We start from the raw sequence: 21,496 nt of genomic DNA on the forward strand, positions 1-21,496 counted from the left end.
ACATAAAAATTTTAACTGTCTGCAGCAACATTACAATATTATGCTTAAAGAGTTAATTGGCGTTCTTCTTTCTGTGGACACCAGTGGTTTTCAGATGACTTAGAAAGGGTTCATTCATGCAGGCTCCCTGGGTATGCGGGGGATGCTTTATGTGTCCTGATTCAGCCCATCTAATCCCCACATAGAGCCTAAACAATCCCCCCTGGAGTATCCCTGACCAAATATCTCTCCCCCCCCCACCAGTCCGGCTCTTAACAATTGGTAATGGTGTCCCCCCCCCTTTATTCCTGTGCATTCCCTCTACAGTAGCTTATATGCAGTGATATGTCAAGCAGGATCAGTTAGTAAACAGCTTTCCTTCTTAAAAATGCCTTAACCTTACAGTGAATATTGTATTTAAGTCAAGTATATAGCAGAGCAGCTGCATCATGAATACATTTATTTTGTTTTTATTTTATTATTTCAGTTTACATCCCGCCCTTCCCACAAGTGGGCTCAGGACGGCTCACAACAATAAATTCAATACAATCTTTTTTTTTTAATAACTCTTTTTATTTGATTTTTTACAAACCATCACATCATTTAACACTTGTTATATAACATGTAACATTTTTTCCCATTGACATTATCATTAACATTAACATTTTTTTGTCATACCATATAATTCATAACTCACAATTTTTCAATTGGGTTAAACAATGAGCTTACGCAACTAGTTCTTCCTATCATTCTTCCTACAAGCTAGTCTATTCTGCATCTGCTTTTATTTCCTTTATATTTAGCAATTTATAAATTTCTTTCCATTTCCCCCAGTACTCTTCTTCTGTATTCTGTTTTAATTCCATATTTACTCTGTCCATTTCAGCTATTTCTAGTGTCTTATTTTTTATTTCTTTTATTGAGGGTATTATTTTGGATTTCCATTTTTTTGCAATTAATATCCTTATTACTGTTAATTATTAGGCATCTATGGGTTTTTTTATACCATCATTAAAAATAAATTCAATACAATCTTAAAATAATTCAATAGGATAAAACTAATATTAGGTCAATTTAACAAAACCAATTTAAAACATTTAAAGTGGGCAGTGCAGTATATTCAGTTTCAGTTCTTACAGCTGGGAAATGAGTGGGCCAGGCACTGAACTACAGTGGTTTCGTGCAGCAGCAGTATAGGGAGGCCAGCTGGTAGATGCCCACTGCCTCCACCAAAGGCCTGGCGGAACAGCTCCATTGTGCAGGACCTGCAAAACTGTGACAGGTCCTGCAGGGCCCTGATCTTAATCAGAGGCGTGTTCCACCAGGCTGAGAAAGCCCTGGCCCTGGCTGAGGCTAGGCTGGCATCTTTCAGGCTGGGGACAACCAGCAGATGGCTGTGTGCAGAGCGCAAGGCTCTTCAGGGCATGTACATTCAGCAGCACTGATGGTCGTCTGCAGGGGCAAGTATTTGAGGTGGTCCGAATAGGAAATAGAACATGACCATATCAGGTTCAAGTTTGTGTGGATGCATGCTAGATCTCTAGAGCCAAGGAAATTTAGCCACCCTTCCCCTCATTCAGTGTTAATCTCACGGTAGAGCCAGGGAGGCAGGCAGACAGTCACAATACAAGTCCAAAGGTCAGCCGGGAGAGCACTCAGCAGAGCATTAAACAAGTCCCAAAACACCAGACAAAGCCGAAGTCAAACGTTACCAGAGGTCAGAGTACAGGGAGCAAAGCCGAGGGCGTGGTCAGGTTCAAAGCTGGAAGTCAGGAGCCAGAGCAGTCCAAACACAAGCCGAGTCCAAAAGCCACAGAGTCAAACAGGAATCAAGGTGCAGAGCTTCTGGTTCTACGAACGAGGTTGCCAGCACAAATTGCTCATGGCCAGAGGCCCTACTAAATAGTGCTCTGGCCCATTAACTCATTAGCACCTTTGTGCGAGGTCCTGGCTGCTGTTAAAACTCAGGGCTCAAGGATCTCCGCCCTCTTGAACGTGCTTCTTTTCGTCGGCTAGCCAGCTCCTGACGTCTCTGATCCCTAAGCCTACTTACAGGTGGGGGAGATGCAGGTGGTGAGCTGCTTATGGCCTGCTCAATCCCAGGTGCAAACCGTCCTGTAGTTGACTCAGATTGCTGTGTATCCTCCTCAGTACTTACAGTAGGTGCAGATCCTGATGCTTCTTCAGCTCTTAAAGGCACTGAATCCTTCCCTCTTAGGCTGTCAGGAGCTGGCTCTGGGGCTGAGTCAAGGGCAGGCATGACAGTTAACATCTACTAACCCTGAAAATCTCTGTGTACTCCCACAATTTCCCTAGAGGCAACATAGGAACTTTTTTTACCAAGGAGCTGTAACAGACATTTGCTGAATCCTTTCTTTCTTTAACAATCCATTGACCCAGCAGTCTTGGACAGAATGAATCTCAAAAATATCACCCTCTGTTTCCATCCTTGCATAGAAGCCCCTGCTGCCAAACGTTTTGCCACAGCCAAAGGGGTATCCTTGCATAGAAGCCCCTGCTGCCAAAGGTTTTGCCACAGCCAAAGTGCTGATACCAGGATCAGCATCAGTGAGAAGGAAAGGCATAGCAACAAATGAAACCTTAGAAACTATCACCAGTTAGATCCATGGGTCTCTCAAAGGGGCAGCCAGCACACAATCACAGAAAATGTGAGATAAAGTTTCAATTGCACAAGAGCCACATAATCTGTCCCAGTTGGGTAGTCCTTGGAATCTTCCCACCAGAACAGCAGAGGGGAAAGCATGTAGTCTAGCCAAAATAGAAGCCCTCCAATATTGTTCTTGGTAAACAGGGAAATGAAGCATATGGAAGGTGGGGAAGATGCATGACTCCAATGCATGATATGTTTATTTTTTTTAACAATTCCTTTGTTTCTAGTCATACACTGTGTAGGAATACTCACTGTTTCCCTGCACTGTGCCCACTGAAGGAATCCCTATCTGCTGAAGATGCACTTGTCAGTCTTGCCTTCTTCAGCCTGACTTTTTGACACATTGCTCCAGATGCCTGCTGACCACCCACCCACCCACAGCCTCATATCCCACCCCCGCTGTTTCTGAGTCTCATTGTTGACTTCATCCTGACATTTCCTTTGGGAAACATTACTCCACACAGCTTTTCATTCAAGTCCACTCTTTTTATAGAGTTGACCTCCCCTGCAGGAAGCATTGCTGCTTATCGAATGACATTTATTGGGTGGTAAATCAAGAGAGGACAGAGAGTGATCATTTTTTATTACTTTTTCCAAATTAAAACTAAACACATTTTTGCAATTTGTGGCCTTCTTTTGAGGGGACAGTAATTGCAGTCGTGAGGGGTTCCTCCACTAATCTTCTTGACCTAGTGAGTCATTTTACCCACATGATAGATTAATGTTTGTGCCAAAAAGATAAACCAGAGTAAGGCTCTGTCAAATATGGAAGGCTCAGGGGGGTTTTCCCTTAAGCTGTTCTCCTTGGCTAGACTAGAAAAATGGTGATGTAAAATGAATGGAGCTTGTTGTTAATCATGCATGATTTCAAAAAGCGGAACTGGGGATGCAAACTAGAACCGAACTAGAATGTGAAAATGATTAGACATCACCAAGCAACATGATTTTTTTTCTTTCTTTTTTAAAAAAAGAAACACCTTAAAGAGCCTCAGCCAGTGTGGTGCAATGGTTAGAGAATCAGACTAGGCTCTGGGAGACCCAGGTTCAAATCACCACTCTGCCATAGAAGCTGGCTGGATGATCTTGGGCTACTCACACACTCTCAGCCAACCCTCACAGGGTTATTGTGAGGATAAAATGAAGAAGAGAACCGTGTTGAGCTGCTTTGAGTCCCCTCTGGGGAGAAAGGTGGGATATAAATAAAGTGTTGGGTGTCACCAGTCAAAACACTTCAGTATTTACAGGGTTAATGATGTTTGTTAAGTCACATGTTTGTTTGTAACCAATCTGTTTAGACAATAGGATGCCCGGGAACTTTGGAGCTAGTTCGCTAGTCTGATTGGAAACCAAGGTGTCAAGTATTTAGCATATTGGTTTCTCCTCCCATTCTTTGTTCTGACTAGAGAAGGAGACGCCATTCAGCTCTTCCCGTTTTACCCTTTAGCTGTAAGGATGTAGGCATATTAGCTCTTTGTTATTTTATATCCTGTGTACCTTTTTCCCATGTTAGGTTTATAGTAAACTTTTATATTTTAAAACACACCATGGACTCAGTCTCTTAATACTCTGCTGACTTACTTAAAAAGAATCCCAACAAAAAGGGAATAAACAAACAAAACAATAGGGAATAGTCAACTGATTCTTGGAACTTGCAAGTCCCTTCCATGTCTAAACACTTCAAAATACATGTTTATATACATGATTTCCCCTGTCTTAGATGTGGGTGTCAGTGCAGCTCCTGTCCCCCCTTTCTTCCTGCTACCCTTCAACATAGTTTTTTTCTGTCATATGTTTTAATTAATGCATGCACAGTTCTGTTTAAAAGTTGCCGTGGATACATATTTATGATGGTGCTCTGTAGGCTTCCCTCATGGCGCCTCTATGTTTACTTGTGGCATTCATTTTTAGAGCCTGCACCTATGCATGCCGTAACCTAGAGATCCAGTTAGGGCAGCTCAGACTTCTGCTTCCCCTCTGGGAGCTGTCTGATGGGCAGCACGTCCAAAAAGAGATCCTTCCCAAGCTGCTCCTTGATACTGTGTGTGCTTGAGCCTTTCCAGGAAATAGTAAAGTCTATTGAATGTTGCTTTCTCCCCTGTCTGTCTTCAGACATAAGAGAGGATTTGGGGAGTACTTCTGTGTCACTCAAAAGCATCACGAGGGAAGTGGTCTGGGATGTGGTAATATCCAAAGCAGCGTTGCTAATTCATAGCAAATAAATTCAGGAAAGGTGAAGTGATCAATGACTGTTTAAGATAGTCTGTAAAGAAATAACTGGATGGAACTGATAAGATACTAAAGAAGGGCTGGGCAACTGGTCACCAAAGGGCTTGCTCTGGACCTGCAGGAGTTTCTCACCTTTCACTTTGTATGATCCCTGATCTCCAGGAGCATCTTATTATGGACTTTAACCTTATAGCAGTTCTTTGACTGTGTCTTGGGTTGGGCACCTGAGACGCTAAGGCGGGGGATGGGGGGTGGGGCTTGCCAGAGCTCTCTTGCTTGTTCTGTCTGGGAAGGATGGGGTTGAAAAGCCCTTTGCCTGAGTCAGTGAGAGGTTTAACACATGCAGTGTTGCTGCCCCCTTCTCAGTTCCTCGCAAGGGCCCTGTCTAAAAATTAGTTGCTGATTAGAGAGCTGTGGACCTGTTGCAGTGGAATCCTAAACAGAATTATGCCTTTCTGAGCCAGCCCACTGAATGGACCTAGAAGTGTGTAACTCTACTGAGAATGGCCTTGTTAATGTGTAGGGCACCTCTTTGAAAAGAGGACAATTGAATAAATAGGTTACTTGCCTGATAGGGGTGTTCTTGTTTTGGCAGTGTAATTATTAGCGTTTTCTTCAAAATCTGTATTAGTGGAAGAGTTTCCTAAAGTTTAAAGTAATGTAAGAACTCTACCCCACTCCTCAAATATCCATCACCCACTGGGTAGCCTCGATCGAGACACCCTCATGACAGGGACTGATACTGAATGCTGCTCTTAGGCTGCTGACACAGTCATTCCCATACTGTAGCGAGTCTACTAGATTTCTGTCTTTCTGTGCCACACTGTGAGTACTTAAGAATGAGAGGTGTGAGAGTGCTTGTTCAGTATGACACATCAAGGGAAGGCAGAGGATTTAGATCCCAAACTGCAGTCCAGTGTCCCAATCTGCAGTGTACGTAGCATCGATACCAGGATGGGGGTCATTATGGAGAAACTGCTGTTAGGCTGCAAACAAACAAAAACCAATGAGAGATTGCTACTACTGTAGCTTTTTGTATTTCAGTGTAAAAAGCTATCCTAATTTTGAGGTAATAAATGGGAAGAGTTCTGGCTACTCCAAGAAAACTTAATACGATGTTATGCTTTTTATTTTTCCAGTTTTTATTTTTCAGACAGACATAATCTGAAAAGGTTCATAAAGAAGTCCAGACAAAATTTCAATAAACTTTATTGCATTAAAACAAAGAAGTCCAGGAATTTGCAGATGGGCTATCTAAGTAGAAATGGGACACTTTGGTTCCATGTCATAGGCTGTTATGTCCAGTCTTGTAATTTCTGGAGTTTTTAATGTAGGCATGATTTAGGAAGATAGCCTTTGAGTGCATGTGTTTTAATAAAGTTCCTAGTGGTAATCCACTGCCCTCTAGCGTGGTGAACAGAATTACACTCTGGAACTTCTCTGTGAATGCAACAGAAAAACCATCTGGTGTTAAAATTTAAGAATCATTTTAAAAATGGCCTCTTGCTGCCAGCTTGTATGCTAGAAGGTGTAAAGCTATCAAGCTTTGCTTGAAAAGTCTCTGGAAGGGAATGAATACAATAGCGATTCTCTCCCTCCCCACTGCAACAGTAGATCTTGTCTACATATCCACACATTAATGAGTCATACGTCTCCAATTAAGTCTTTATCAGTTTAAGACCAACTCAGACATGGTGGACATTTTAATGAAAACTGAACTACAAATGCATTTTGGCTTTTTGAAGTGAGAGAACTGCATACGATTTCCTTTATGCAATAAAGAAATGTGTCTTAGGAGGAAGTACTTAAACGTAGCCATATAATTGTGGTTCAAAGGGCAACATTACACACATTATTAGCTATGGGTCATAACCATAATACCTGTGGGGATGGAAAAACAGTTTTTTTAAAGTGCTCACTGTGTGTCTAGTGCCCCCTGAAAGACCAGCAGTATTACTGTTAGTCTTAAAATGCCACAAGTTTCCTTTTTGTAATTTGCTGCAACTGATTAAGATGGCTAGCCTTCTGGAATTTATATATTTTTTCATTAACCTAGCAAGGCTGCAGACAGTTCAGAAACTGCAGCAGTGTGCAAACGTTTTCAGTAGCCCGTATTATATTGCACTTGTACCAATGAAGCTTCTTCCAGTAGGTAGCAAAGCTGAGGCAGAATGTTCTTGGAAGTTCTAAATGCTTAGGGAACAAAGCTGTCAGAAAGTTTGCACTCCACCTTCTGTGAGGAAAGGGAAAGATATAGGTTTGGATAGGATCGAAACCCATCACAGGTCCTAGGAGCAGTGTTATGGGTTACACAAGGACCAGGAGGAGATTCCAAGAGTTAAGAAAGCTATGGGCCAGAAACCCAACGACATGCTTGCAGAAAGTAGGCTGAAGGCTAAATTTGTAAAAGTAGGGACATAAATAAAAGGTATGCGAAAAAGAGGAAGGAGAGGGTGGTGGAGACTAGAACTGAAGAAGGAAGGAACTATGAAGCAAGGAAGGAAGCAGAGAAGCAAGGGAGGTTTGAAAAGGTTTAAGCTTGGAAGTATAGGATTGCTACATCTTCGCATACCCTTAATATTTGTATAGAAGGGGAGTTCTGTCACAAACCCTGTTACTGGAGCCTTGAGATTTGGGAATCTGAAGGGGAAATAAGTGTAAAGGAGAAGTGGAAGGGGAGAGGAGAGGAGGCTGCATTTCATAAGCCGATTGATGCTGATCATTCCACGCCCATTCGTGATGCCACATTCCATGATTTGCAATCCAAACATTATTTTAAAAAAGAAAATTCCATCTGTAGACCTGAAGAAAGTTGAGCTATCCCATCCCAGCTTTTAGTAATAAAGACTAAAACTCTAAAATGTATAGGAAAAAACCTGTTCAGACTAACTGCCAGGATACTGTGTTGTGGTTATGGGATCGGAGAGTTCCTTGTATCCTGTACTGGATCTGAAATTAGATGGGTTAGCGTGGAGGAAGGAAGAGCCTCCCTGGAATTTAACGAAATGTCTTGTGCAGGGTAGGCGAGAGTTGCCAGCTATGAGCCTCGGGCCTGTTGGCTTTATTTTCATATGCACTCTTGGTTTGATACTGATTTGGAGAAACAGAATAATCTTAACCCCAGATCCTTCCTGCACTTTACACTGTATGCACCACTCTCACCGATGTTCTTCCTTATGGCCTTTGTTACATCCTGATTTGGTTGCATTTCAGTGCTTGACAAAGCTACTGAGAACACGGTTGCTGCTTTTACACTAGTTCTGGTGTGGGTGACATTTAATCAGTGTTTATAAAAGCTGTTTTTGAAGTGTCCATGAGCCTCCAGCAAGACCCCAAACCAGAACCCAAGATGGGTGTTTGCAGGTGATGCGGGTCCTACTTTAGGAGCAGGCCTGATTCTTAGTAGCTGGGGTCGCTGGGAGAAGGGGGCAGATTTAGCCTCTGCTCCTTTTGTGTCGCTGCCTGAGTAATTGCATCTCAAATAAGTGAAGGTTGCCATTCACTCCTCAAGGGAAAAAATACAGTGCTGCATTGGGGGCGGCTGCTGAGGTGAGGGGGACAAAAATCTGCTCTCCATTCTTGACCCTTGATGAGTTATCAGTGAATTGTCATTGACTGGATCACACTGGTTGGTTGTTGTGAGCACTTGTACAAAGCAGTCCCGCTGCAGCTTCTCTGGGGAGGTCTTTGCACTGTATGAGTCTTCTTTTCAGACATATATTATTCTGGATATTTTGCTCACTGGATGGAAAAAAAACCCAAAAAAACAATGCTTGGTCCTCATTTGACCAACTGTCTTGCTAACTCGTGGGGATCAAGGAAATTGTTGAGGTGCTTTCTGATGAGCAAGAACCCTCAAATTCAGTGCACACATAGCACAAGACATCAGTTGCTAGAAAAATCTCACAGAGAGACATTTGTACACCCCTCTCTCAAAATGGGAGACTCCTTACGTGTCCTGAAACGGTCATGACATGGTATTTCCAGGCCATGTCAAGGGCTGAAGATTGGCACATACATATTTTAAAAGAGTGAAAAAGGAATGTTTCTGTGTCTAATGCTTGAAACCTGGGATGTCATGTCTGCCTCATAACAAGAGGTCTGAATTCTAACAAGCCAAGCTGGGCATGATAGGAAACAGTGGGCTGGCTGAGAATTTTGTTGTCTCTTTGAGCTTATATATGGAAGAGGGGGGGGGAATTTTCAGTTGCAGCCAGGAACATGCAGCCATGCTGACAAAACTCAGGTTTCTTTTCAAAAAGGAGCAAAATACAGCAGTGCTGTACAGCTGCAGGTTTTCAGTCCCTTTTCAGCATGCTGTTAACCATGAGGGGGAGCCAGAGTTCAGTATGTTGCCATGCAAATTCTAAAAATGGGCTCTGACAAGATAACAAAGGAGATGCAGTGTGTGTTTGTATGTCTCTCTGTAAAATCCTGAAGAATCGGACAGCTTAATTAACAATGCTCTACACGCATGAAATAGATTGATCAAATATTTTCATCCACATCACTCAGTTACGAGGAAAATAACTTTGTAGACATGAGTGCCCTTTTCCTGGTATTCGAAGGGAGGGTGGTTAATGTACACGAGTGTGGTTTGGATGGCAAGATCTACCCCTTGCCCCTATGCATGTTCCTCTGAATGCATTATAACATGTGCAATATCTGTCTGTCAACCAACCAGCCACACACTGAGCCTTAGAGGTGAGTAATGTCAATTAAAAAATATAAGTTAGCAAATCAAACAAGCGAAAAACTATACAATTTAAAAACATAAAGCACAGAAAGATGACCGCCCATCTGGGAAGGGGATGCTGCTCAGTGGTAGAGCATCTGGTTAGCATGCAGAAGGCCCCAGATTCTGCCCCTGCATCTCCTGTTAAAACAACCAGGTAGAAGGTGCTGTGCAAGCCCTCAGCCTGAGAACCTGGAGAGCTGTTTCCATTCAGAGTAGACATTACTGACCTTGGTAAGCCAATGGTCTGATTCAATAAAAGGCAGGTTTATGTGTTTACTCAAAAAAGAACAACTGCGGGTAAGTCACTTGTTTCTACCATCACAGGCCTGGGAGAACAGGACAGATTTAATCTGGTGCCTAAGAGTAGCAGCATTGGTACCAGGCGAATGTACAAGGGGAGGAAGCTACTGTGGTTGAAGACTGTTGGGTGATAGTGAGATATTGAAAAAATGGTATTTAGCAGAGATAGGATAGTCCAGCAGAGCCAGAGTAAAATAATTCAGACTGAGAGCCCATGTGTGATTAAAATATAAAGTTTTTACTAAATTCTAGCATGGGAAGGGTAACTGGGATGAAAATAACAACAGAGCATAATCGGCTACATCCTTACTCTACAAAGACAAAACTAGAAGAGAGATTATGCCTGCTCTTCAGAACACCAAAACAAAGACGGGAAGAGAAGCCATAAAATGGTAATACACCTTGACACTTTAGTCCCAATCAAATCCCTATATCAGGGAGAAAATTCCCGGGCTTTCTACAGCTAAAGAACATTGGTTACATGAAAAACATGTGACTTCCTGTGAGTAACATAAACACACATTTAACCCCAGATATACTGAGTGTTTTCAACTTGTAATACCCAACAAAGACATCCCTTTAAATCTGTCCAAGGGAGGATACTGGAGCAGATTTTAAAGGAATCAATCTGCAAGCATCTAAAGGACAGCCTGGTGATCCAGGGAAGTAAGCACGAATTTGTCCCCAACAGGTCTGGCAGATGGAAGCAGCTACAGAGCTCTCTGTGTGTGTATGTGAGAGAGAGTACATGCGTGTGCGCATGTGTGCGTGCAAGGGAGGGAGGCAAGAAGCAGGAAGCAAAAAGCCACTAAGGGAGCTGGGGGGAAAACCAAGCTATGGTGCGGCTGCATCAGCAGTCCTGGAAAGGAAGCAGGAGAACGAAGTTGCTCAGGGGCTGGATTTGAGCCCTGCGCAGGCCAGATCTGCCCTACAGTCCACATGCTTGACACCCCTGCTCTAGGCTGATCCTGCATTGAACAGGTGGTTGGACTAGATGGCCTGTATGGCCCCATCCAACTCTGTGATTCGATGATTCTATAAAAACTCTAGGCCGAGACCATTTTAAGATTTCTCAGTTCAAATTAGCACCTTGAATTTAAGATAGAAACAAACTATTGGGAGCCAATAAACATCTTTATGTATTGGTGTATATGAGCTCCACAATGGAACCTAGTTAATAACCCCGACACCAAATTCTAGACAAAATGGAAATTTCCAAACATTTTTCAAAAGCAGTCTCATGTATAAATGCATCGCAGTAATTGAAGCTAGATATTTCCAAAGCGTGGATTAGTGTAGCAAAATCATCTTTCTCCCCCAGAAGATGCAACTGGCATATCAGCCAAAGTTAGCGAAAGCTGCTCCAAGCTGTGGATGCCATTGTGCTTCAAAATGGCAAACCTGATCCAGCAGAAACTGAATTCCACCTTGAAAGTCCACCTTATCAACAGTTATACTCGTGTTAATTTGAGTACATATTAAATAATATTGGGTACAGAACAGAATTCTCAGTGTATTTGGCCTGAAAGGAAACCCAGCCCATTCGGTATGAAGTTACATTGGCACAGGCCCTGTTTGAAGTAAGTTTGAAGCAGAAATACTTGAGTGAGGATACTTATTTCTAGTTAGGACCCTACTGTCTGATCGGCAATGGATATGGTAGGGCTGTACTTATTCAGTGATAACAGAGCTACACTCTCCACATGAACACTGTTACTGCTTGCTGTATGCCATAGCTGAACCAGGACACTGCAAATCTTTTCTGAAATTTTATTTACACACATGCGCTTTTTTTTTTTTTTTTTAGTAAAGAGTAATTTTTTCCTTGAGTTAGAAAAGTGTTCTGGGATCTTTTTTAGACTGATAGGTAAATATAAGAATAAACTAATAAAAATAAATGTTTTCCCCATATTTTCAAAGTGCCATTTCTGTTGAGAATTCAGTGTGAAGTTATTTTTTATGATACTACTGGTAAAATCTTATCCTTTAAGCATCTGTTTGCTGGCAAAGAAAGTTTTAGGATTATCATCAGTTACTACTTAAGGAGAATTTCTTTTTAAATATGTGCTCTGTTTTAAAATCTGGTTTAATTACTCCAGAATAAATATAGCACCGTCTGGGTCTTCATTTACGATCTCAGTCAATGTTGTTGTTCTGTATCAGAACAGAAACTGTTAGGTTTATTGTTTCTTGCCAAAATTGTAGGGCAAAGCTGTCAATACGGGAGCTGTTCACATAAATGCCCCCTGCTTAGCTGTAACTTGGACAAGTTCTAAATTAATCTGTTTCACAAGGGATTTCTGATTCCATCTATAATTAAGTCCCTAAAATTAAACATTGGATGTTGTTCTCATAGCTATAAATGCCTGATCACATTCTTGAAACTACTGAAATGACTGCTTCATAATAAATGCCCTGTGGTGGAGAATTCCAGTAACTATTTATAATGTTGAATGAAAACTACCCATTTTCTATTGTGGCCAAGCAACATGTTCAAACATATCACATCCTGTAACTGTTTGTAGACTGTACCATTTCAGACTGTAGGTTGGGAATTACATGTTGGATTGCTCTTTTACATACGCCAACACTGCATCAGAATAGAAAACTGGAATATGAGAGAGCTAACTTTCTGCTGGCTGGGTTTTTTTGACATGTGAGAACATTAACATGTGCAGTTTCTTTTTCTACTCTGAAATGGTAGGGTCCCAGAGGAGCTGGGTTTTTTTTTCTTTGCAGCATGTGGTTAGTTTTTTGATATCTTTAATGTTCCTTCTCTAGATATATTGTACTTTTCTGCCTCCTGGTTCTAAGACACCTGCTGTACCTGGACGATAGGTTATTAGGAGACGTGTAGCCCAATAAACGTGGCTTTGGTCATGCTATTAGGTGATTAAGGTGGAATTTCTACCCAGGTCAGTTTGCACCGCAAACCTGTCTGTTTTTATGTGGCTTGGACCACTTGTCTGAGTCATCTGGAGCCATTCGCTCTGCAAGTCTTTTCTGCATACCTGGAATCTGTGCCACGACCTGCAGTTAAAAGCTTCATGGTGCCCACACACAGTGTTCCTGTAGAGATGAGTATTTATTTTTGCCTGCAGATCTCAAAGCAGGTCTCAGCCTGTGCTTTCAACATCTGAAACCCACCATCTGTAGACATCGGTGGTGGAAATCCCAGGAGCATTTGGAGGGCACCCAAAGTTTGCAGCACTAAGCTTTAAATCTTGGTTTCCAGAAGCTTGCTTAGTTGCATAAGACCAGCGCCAAGCCTGGCAGTTCACAAATTGATCTTTTAATTAACTAGCAGAAGGCTGCGTTGACCAGTATGACACGTTGACCAGGGAGACACAAACAGTAGTTGTGCTGGTGTTGCCAACTCCTCTCTGTTGTTTTCGCACAAGGGGGTTAACAGCAGCCTGCTAATTCAAAGCAAACAGCTAGAGCTTTTTCCTTGGCTACTTATGCTTCCTCAGGTGATGTTATGTTTGGTTATGAAAAGTAACAGGGACACATAACCCTCTCGACAACTGTTCTCGCAGATGCCCTTATCAGTTGTGTACCTAGCAGTATTAGTGATGTAAGTGTGGACATTACTTATATCTTTTGTGGCTGCAGAGGAACCAGTGGAGTGGCAAACCTTTCTGGGCCCCAGGTATTGAGTGCCAGTGGCAAAAAGGTGATGCCATTTGTTTGGTTCTGTGTATGTGTGTTTTAAATTGTGTTTGGAATCATGTGGAAGGGGGAGATTCCCAAACAGAAAGAGACTCAGTAGGTTTAGGATTTCATTGGTGAGTGCTATAAAAGTCCCTTTAGGATTTTGGTATGTGCTGGATGGAAGCGAGGGTGTGTGTGGGGGTGCCCTTTTAGATGACAGGATCAGCTTTCACTGAGGAAACGGCCTGGGATTAAAATCTGGTCTGAGAGAATGTAGAAGGCCCAGCAGGCAGCAGCTAAGCACAAGAGCACAGTGGGAACTCTGGAAAGTAACTAGGAGGGACTCTTTCTCTTGTGTTCCAAGAGAAGCTTTTGGTCCACAGGGTAAAGGAGTGGAAAATGCCTAAAGACCGTAATGTTCTTCAAACGCTTGCAGCAACTCTCTGCTGTTTTTATCATCGTGAATCCCTTATCGAAATCAAGGTAGGTGGCTTGTTGTATTAATAAAAATGTATTGATGATAGTAAAAACATGCTAGTACATTGAAATGGTATTTATCTGATAAAAATCGAATGTAGAGTACGTGCATCTATCTGGAGATCTGTGAAAATTCTTGTTAATGAGAGGAGTCCTATTATGCATGGCCAGTATGAAATATTTTACTCGTACCAGGCAGATGTATATCCAGCTTAGCTGTTAGGCACACTGACTGATCATGAACCAGTTGCTGCCTTCCTGCCGGAACACAGGAGGTTATTATGAGGATGAAATTGGGGAGGGGGAATGCTTATGGTGCTCTGAGCCCCTTGGACCAAGGACATGACACAAATGTGATAGAGTAGAAGTTGACAGCAAACCAAAGCTCTGAAAACGCATCTGCTGGCAAACGAGACCGAGGGTTGCATCACACTGTGGAAGAACACAGAAAAAGCATAGATGAATTATTTCTGAATTGGTTCCACCAAACGGATTGTTTGGTTTCCTGAAGCATTTTGAAGGGACAGTGATACAAAGTTTTTGAAAACGATATGCTGTTCTTGTCAAAATTAAAATACAGACTGTAGCCTTCTACTGCGTTCTGTGGAAAGGTACTCGTAAAGTATGCTTTAAAACATTTTGCTGATAAAGGTCTGAGGCATCTCTTATTCAGTGGTGTACACAAACCTGAAGACTCACAGGAAAATAAAACTGCTGGCAAAATGCAGTGCTGATTCAGTGCAGAATGTAGCCTTAGCTAGGAGGTCAGGACCATGCCTTTGTCTTACAAACTCCCTCTTCTGGTCTACTGTGTGAATTTTCCCCCTGCCTCCTGTTCTTTACTTACAGCATTCTCTCTGTCATGTTTGCTTTGGTGCTGAGTATTGCAGATGCTAACTCGATTGCTCTATAATTGAAATTTGCACCATCAGTTTCAGACACTGATTTCAAACCACTGAGCATTAGCCACAGTTAGCTCTGGTGCAGATATAGTGCAGTGTCATTGGGGAGGTGGTGGTGGTGAAGGTGGGGGACTATCATATGTGCATTGAGCCATGGAAGCTGCACATGTTGAATTTATGCCTGACTTGCTGTTGTCGAGGCCAGAAACCTCTTAGCCCTCAGATCAAGTTGGAAGTCGCCCCCCCCCCGCCTTTGTCTTAGCAGGCCTTTACTCAGCAAGAGGTCTGGTGCTGCTCTTTATGGAGTGGACAGCAAACCCAAGAAGAGTGGTGCATGAATTCACTGAAACGACAAGAAAAAACACAAAGAAGGGTGCCTGTATAGAGGCCAATGAACAAAGGACTCTAATTTTGATTTAGATGATAAAAACTGTTATTTTAATTCATCGGGTTTAAAAGCTTCTATATGAATTTTGAGGCTTAGTGTTCATTATCAAAGCAGAATTAGAGCTATAATTCTTGACTGCATTGTTTATCTTGGCATGAATGGCTAATACCTAAAATCATGCTGTATGTTGTCATGGTAACTTTCCCTTGGTCCAATCCACACGGCCTCTGGAGAAACTGAGGGGAAGCACGGTTTGATATAGAAGTACAGCTGGCCTTGTTCTGAAATAAGATTCTATTTAAAGAGGTTTCCAGTATTTAAAATAGGCTTGATATATGCGTTGCAAAACTTTTGAGATCTCCGTTGCTTCATGTTTACTGAAATCCAAGGAAGTTCTATTTTAAAAGCATTTGTAAGCCTAGAAAGGAAGAGCCAAAGATGGCATTGACCAGAATTTTTGTTATAGCTAGAAAGTGTAGTAATAAGAATGGAGTCCTAAGATGCAGTTTATGTCAGGATTGTTTCCTGAGCCTCAGCAGAAATGCACTAATGCTGCTAGTACAGCACCAGTATACAACCCCCAGCATGTGTACTGAACAGTGGTATGCTAGACCATTTTGTTTGGCACACAGGGCCAGTTCTCTGGCCAAAGGACTGAGGTGAGCCCCTCTGGCACTGACGGCAGTGCTTGAGGCTTAGCTCATTCCCAGTGTGTCTGGCTAAGTACGGCCTTCGTCTCTTCCCTTCTCCACCACCTTTTTCTTTGCTGGTGCACCAGCATTTTCACAGGTAGATGTTGTCTATCCCTGAACTTGAAGAAACTTGTAGAATCATGAGGTGCTAAAAGTGAACCAAATCGCTTCAGTATTCAGGAGGGGGAAGTCTTTTTTTCATTGCTCCCCCAAACTCTGAGACAACTTCCTGTTCTGCTTTTCCAGATTTATGGAGCTAAAAACAAAAGGTACAGGGGAATATTTACAAAATGTGGTAGTTTCACCTGCATTCTCAGGTAGCTTAATTCATTCTGCCATGTTATTCTGCTGCATATGTAGACTAGGATATCCCAGCCTTTAAAAAAAAAATCTTCCAGGTAAAAAGAGATTGGAGGCAAAAATAATAATAGTGTCTTCTTCTGGAATCTGCTATGAGCGTTGAATACTGGCTTGGCGTAGAAAGCATCCATGTGACCAAAGATGGCCAGAGACTGCCATGTGGTGAACTTTGGCTCAGTATTACAGCCCCTGCATGTAGCACTGACATGTGGAAATTTTTTCCCCTGCCACCTCTGTCTGAATTACTCCACTCAAGCATTTCAATGAGACAAGATTTGAATGCTAACACTGCACATTCTGTCTTCCACTAGAGGCCGTCTCAGTCTGAAAATACAGTTAACTGTAAAGAGGTGTTCTTAATTACAGCTTTTCAAAGCAGAAAATAATTAGTTCTGGAGCTTGAGATTCTAATGAGACTGACAAAACATTGGCAGCATATGGAGTGTATTTACAACCTTGCCTTGTTTCACAGTAATCAATCATTTGGAATAGGATTGCAAGTGAATATAAATTCCAGTGAAATAATAGCATTTAGTTTCTTTCTGCAAAAACACCACAAAGAAGTCTTGTGGCAACAGCTTTACTAGTGGATGAATGGTCATTTTTGAAAAAGTCGCAGTTTGTGTCTTGTAAAAATGGTCGGTCTCAAGGGAGATTATTGGGGCATGGGAAAATAGTTGAGATAGGAATTGGTAGTTTGCCATATCTTTAACAGTCTTCTGTCATACTACCCAACAGGATTTTCATTCTGAAGCCCCCCGACTCCAGTGAGTACTTCTCCAGTCCCTTTGTTTACACTTGGATGGAAAAGGTTCTTGGGATGCTCTACAAAGTCAGGAGTTTGCTTGGCTGCTCTTTCCTTATTACTAACTAGTGGCTTTTTAGGCTACGACCTTTCAGTATCTTCTATCAAGCATAATAAATTTTGAGCACTTGATTAAAGTTTTATGAGTGACAAAAGTTCAAACAACCCAAAGACCATTTGAGAACCCGTTTAATCCCCCCCCCCAAATTAAGGTGTATTCTGAAATACACAGAACAGTCATTTAGTGGTACCATGAAGACATAAAATAATATTTTAACAGATGTTCTGCTTTGACATAGACATTAAAAATCTATAGTTTATGATACCATCCAGAACCACTGGGGACAAGCCTGACCAATAGAAAAATTGATTCTTTTTTTTTATTTTAAGTAGATTTTTTTAACTCGGGTCCTTAACCTAGATGTGAGGATGAGAAAAGTTAAGATGTAGTAGCAAAGGGAATACAGGGAATAGATTAAAATGGTCTCTCTCCATCTCTCTCTGTCTCTCATATTTGTATGGAAGCCTTTGGCCACAGGAGTGTTTTCACAGTCAAAAGTGCTATCTAATTAATACTCACTTTCCTCTGATATTGCTGTCTGGTCTGTGCAAAGAAAGTGTGGCAGCTATGATAAACCAGGTAAAGACCTGTGCCAAGTAGACTCATACTTGCATCCCTTAACAGGCTAAAAATTGGCATTCTGCTGTTTAGGTCTGTTTTGCTCAGAGGTGTCGAACTCATTTGTTACGAGGGCCAGATCTGACATAAATGTCACTTTGTCAGGCCAGGCCAAGTGTGCTATAAAATGTACCAGAGATATAAAGGTACCAGTGATATAAACTCTATAAAGATGATTTCAGATGCCAAATGGCAACAGCAGGTGTGATTGGATTAGGTGTGATATGCAGACAGGTGGAGATATCAGCATTGGTAATGAGACAGGAAATCTGTCTCAGTTTGGTACAGGAGGATTCAGTGCAGGAGGATGCAAACAATAAATGGAAATTAGTCTGAAGAAGTGAGCAGTGATTCACAAAAGCACATACCCTACCATAATTTTGTTAGTCTTTAAAGGTGCTACTGGACTCTTACTCTTTCTACCACTATTAGAAACCACAACAGTCAAAAACCAGTGGGGGAACAATTTAACCTTTCAGGGCATTGAGTTGCTGAACTACAAGTAGAAATTCTCTTACAAAGGGAGATTAGAAAGAGAGACTGCTGAATTGTAACTCATCATGAAGCTCAAGACAATGCAAACTCCTGGACTGAATTGAGACCTGGGTTTCTTCTGTCATTTGCCTCCTATTGTCTTTTGGTATCTGAAATAACTTCACTCTCCAAGATATAAGGACAGATGGACTCACATTCCGGCTGTATCTGAAGAAGTGAGCAGTGATTCATGAAAGCTCATGCCCTGCCACAAATTTTGTTAGTCATTAAGGTGGTGCTATACTCTTGCTCCCTTTCACTAATAGGGAATGCAAGCTGTGCTATTAGGTTTCTCCCCCCCCAATCTGTTAGAAATGGAATGGGGGATCTCTCCAAGTGCCATGGGACTCCCTCCCCTGTGCTCTCTCTGGGGCTTTCCCTCCCTCCCTCTCCGTCCCTCCCCCTCCCTCTCTCTGAAGAAGAAGTGTGCTTGCCCACAAAAGCTTATACCTGGAACAGAACATTTTTGGTCTTAAACACAGGTCTGTCTGTCTGTCTGTCGGTCTGTCTGTCTCTCTCTCTCTCCCCCCCCCCCCCCGGCATAAAATATGTTTGGTCCTAAACACAGGAGAGTCTCTCATACCTGGAATAAAATATTTTTGGTTAAAAGTGTGCTTGCACACAAAAGCTTATACCTGGAATAAAATGTTTTTGGTCTTAAACATAGGGCTTTCTCCCCCTCTCTCTTTCTGGCATGTATCTTTCCCTCCCTCTCTGTCTCTGAAGAAGAAAAAGTGTGCTTGCATTACTAAAGCTTATGCCTGGAATAAAATGTTGCTGGTCTTCTTAAAAGTCCCACGAGATGCCATCCTCCCTTCTCAGAGTAGTAGTAGGAGGTTGTGGAGCCCTCAGTCAATTAAGGGAAGGCTTTCTTTCTCTCCTCTGAAGCAGGGAATAGGAGAGACTGGCCAGAAGGAAGCAGCACAGAGTCAGTTGCTCTTGGGCCGGATTGGAGGCTTGCAGGGGCTGGATCTGGCCTGCAGGCTGTATGTTTGACACCCCTGGTTTTACTGCTTCAGACAAAACCCTAAAGGCTTAATATATCGCACACTGAGCCATAATGCTGCTCTTACATACAGTAGGCCTCTTAGCACAACACATCAGCTCTTCTTACTACAGATGTTTTGCTGCTATTTATGCAAGCCACTGACAAAAAAATGCTTTGACAAATGGCACATTTTTATATAGACTCAGATAAGTAGTTTGATGTGACTTATTCATATGAATTGGAAACCTTCTCACTGCAGACTTGTCATAAGCAAGAAGAATCCCTTGACAGGCGGCTCCTGGGGTGAATTTAAATGTCTTTTGGCAGGGCTCTGCATAGCAGCAGGAAACAATTGAAATCCTATCAGGAAGATGGAGAACATCAAGGAGATGTACGATCAGAGATGCTAACAAACTGTGTACTCCAAATCCCATCAGGGTTTCAGATTTCCTGGCATCAGATGGAGCCACCGAAGCTACACTAACATAAAAAAAATTACCAGAAAACAGATGACAATGAGGTAATGAGGGGAAAAAACAGGAGATTGTATATGCTCATTAAGATCTTCGACCCTCTGTAGAGTATATGTGGCAGGAGGTGGGGAGACTATAACTATAATCTGACATAGAATTAAGCCTATTAACTTCAATGGTATAAGTATGCTTGATTTTCTGCAGGATTATAGCCCACGCCTGTACGATTCTACAAAAATTAGATTGTCATTTTGCCTTCAGACATTTCTTGCACAGCAAGATTATATTTTATCAGTCTCCTATACTTTGTTGAGAAGAAACACATTTGTTTTGTGGGTGTCTCATTAGTGCAGCAACAAAACTTCCAGCAGCAGCAGTTTGTAGGAGATAAACCATTAGTTTCAGGGTCTCAGTCAGTGGGGTTTCATGCTTCACTTGATCCCTTAGTTTTTTGTGTGTGTCAGGACCATTGTTGGTTTTTAGCAGTGTGCATTATTGAATTTGGAAACAGAGAAGCATCAGAATCTGTAGCCTTCCTGGGTGATGCAGCCTCTGAGCTGAAAGCCCTTCATACATGCTTAGAGGCACTAATAAAAGGTGTGGCATGGCATCAGTTGCCCTGGCTAGAGAGCAGTACAGAAACAAATGGGGAAAGGGACTGGACGTCTGAGTGCCAAGCAGGACCCCCCTCCCTCCCTCTCTCTCTGTGCTTACCACTCTTCCAACCAGACCTAGGCTATGGCCCTCAGGCCATAAACTGAAGGACAAGAGCCCTTGCACCTATGGGCTCACATCTCTGGGCATGGCCAAGCCTTAAGGACCTGTGAGCAAAAGTAGATCAAACTCAGTGAGATGTTATACAGCTCTTACTAGCAGGCTCTACCCCAGTGTCTCCCCTGTGCAAAATGCATAGATGGCACAGGCCCTATACTGGCCCCTGTCTGGGCAAAAGGCAGTAGCCTGGGCTGAAGTTTCCTTGTGATAGGTCAGATGTACAATGGAGGTGCAGTTGGCCCTCTAACAAGATGCCATATGGATGTGCAGCAAATGGGAGTCTAGTGTAGATGGTCAGCAAAGTGTAGATGGTCAGCTACCTCAGAATGTACATTGGGGAATTTGCCTCTTTGAATATGCACCTGTAGAGGGATATTGATGGAAGTACATGGTCAAAACCAAGCCATTACCTTGACCTGCGTATCTGATACAGATGCTAACATGTGCCTTGCTGGAATGTATGAATTCACTCTTTATGCAGTGCAGAAGGGCTTTAGAGATGAGCATTCAAAGAAATAAATTTTGCAGAACTATGGGATCCAAACTGTGATAGGATTTTCTGAAATCTGCACTGTAACGTATTCGTGGATTTGGGGATGGGGAAGCCTCTGAGACAGCTTGGTTGAGCTTGCCCTGATATCATAGAGAGGCAGGGCAGGGTGGTCTCCCCTGCCATTGCCTTTGAACCTGCGATCCTAGAAAGGGACAGGCCACTCAGAAGAGAAGGCAAGGTACTGGAAGAATTCTGGAAATGGAAAAGAGAGGAAGCCGAGAAGATGACAGGATGGATGATGGAATTTGTCTCCCATCCAAATCTAAATTATTCTACAAACGGCCCTTTGGTTTTTGTATTCCA

The 21,496-nt window shown here is 42.3% G+C and overlaps 1 protein-coding gene across 2 annotated transcripts in view; it reads left to right on the top strand.

Moving 5' to 3' along the window:
- The window catches only part of BCAR3 (breast cancer anti-estrogen resistance 3), an 86,559-nt gene that overhangs the window by 24,909 nt on the left and 40,154 nt on the right, over positions 1-21,496 (top strand). Inside the window, exon 1 of one of the 2 annotated variants that reach the window (XM_015413332.1) lies at positions 13,866-14,051. The exons of the other annotated variant lie outside the window; for it this stretch is intronic. Coding sequence (XP_015268818.1) covers positions 13,968-14,051 — 84 coding nt within the window. The 5' untranslated portion in view covers positions 13,866-13,967. Of the gene's footprint in view, positions 1-13,865; positions 14,052-21,496 lie in introns of those variants that run through there. 2 annotated transcript variants of the gene reach the window in all.

The sequence above is a fragment of the Gekko japonicus genome, unplaced genomic scaffold (assembly GCF_001447785.1).
Source record: "Gekko japonicus isolate JY-2015 unplaced genomic scaffold, Gekko_japonicus_V1.1 scaffold70, whole genome shotgun sequence".
Classification (NCBI taxonomy): domain Eukaryota; kingdom Metazoa; phylum Chordata; class Lepidosauria; order Squamata; family Gekkonidae; genus Gekko; species Gekko japonicus.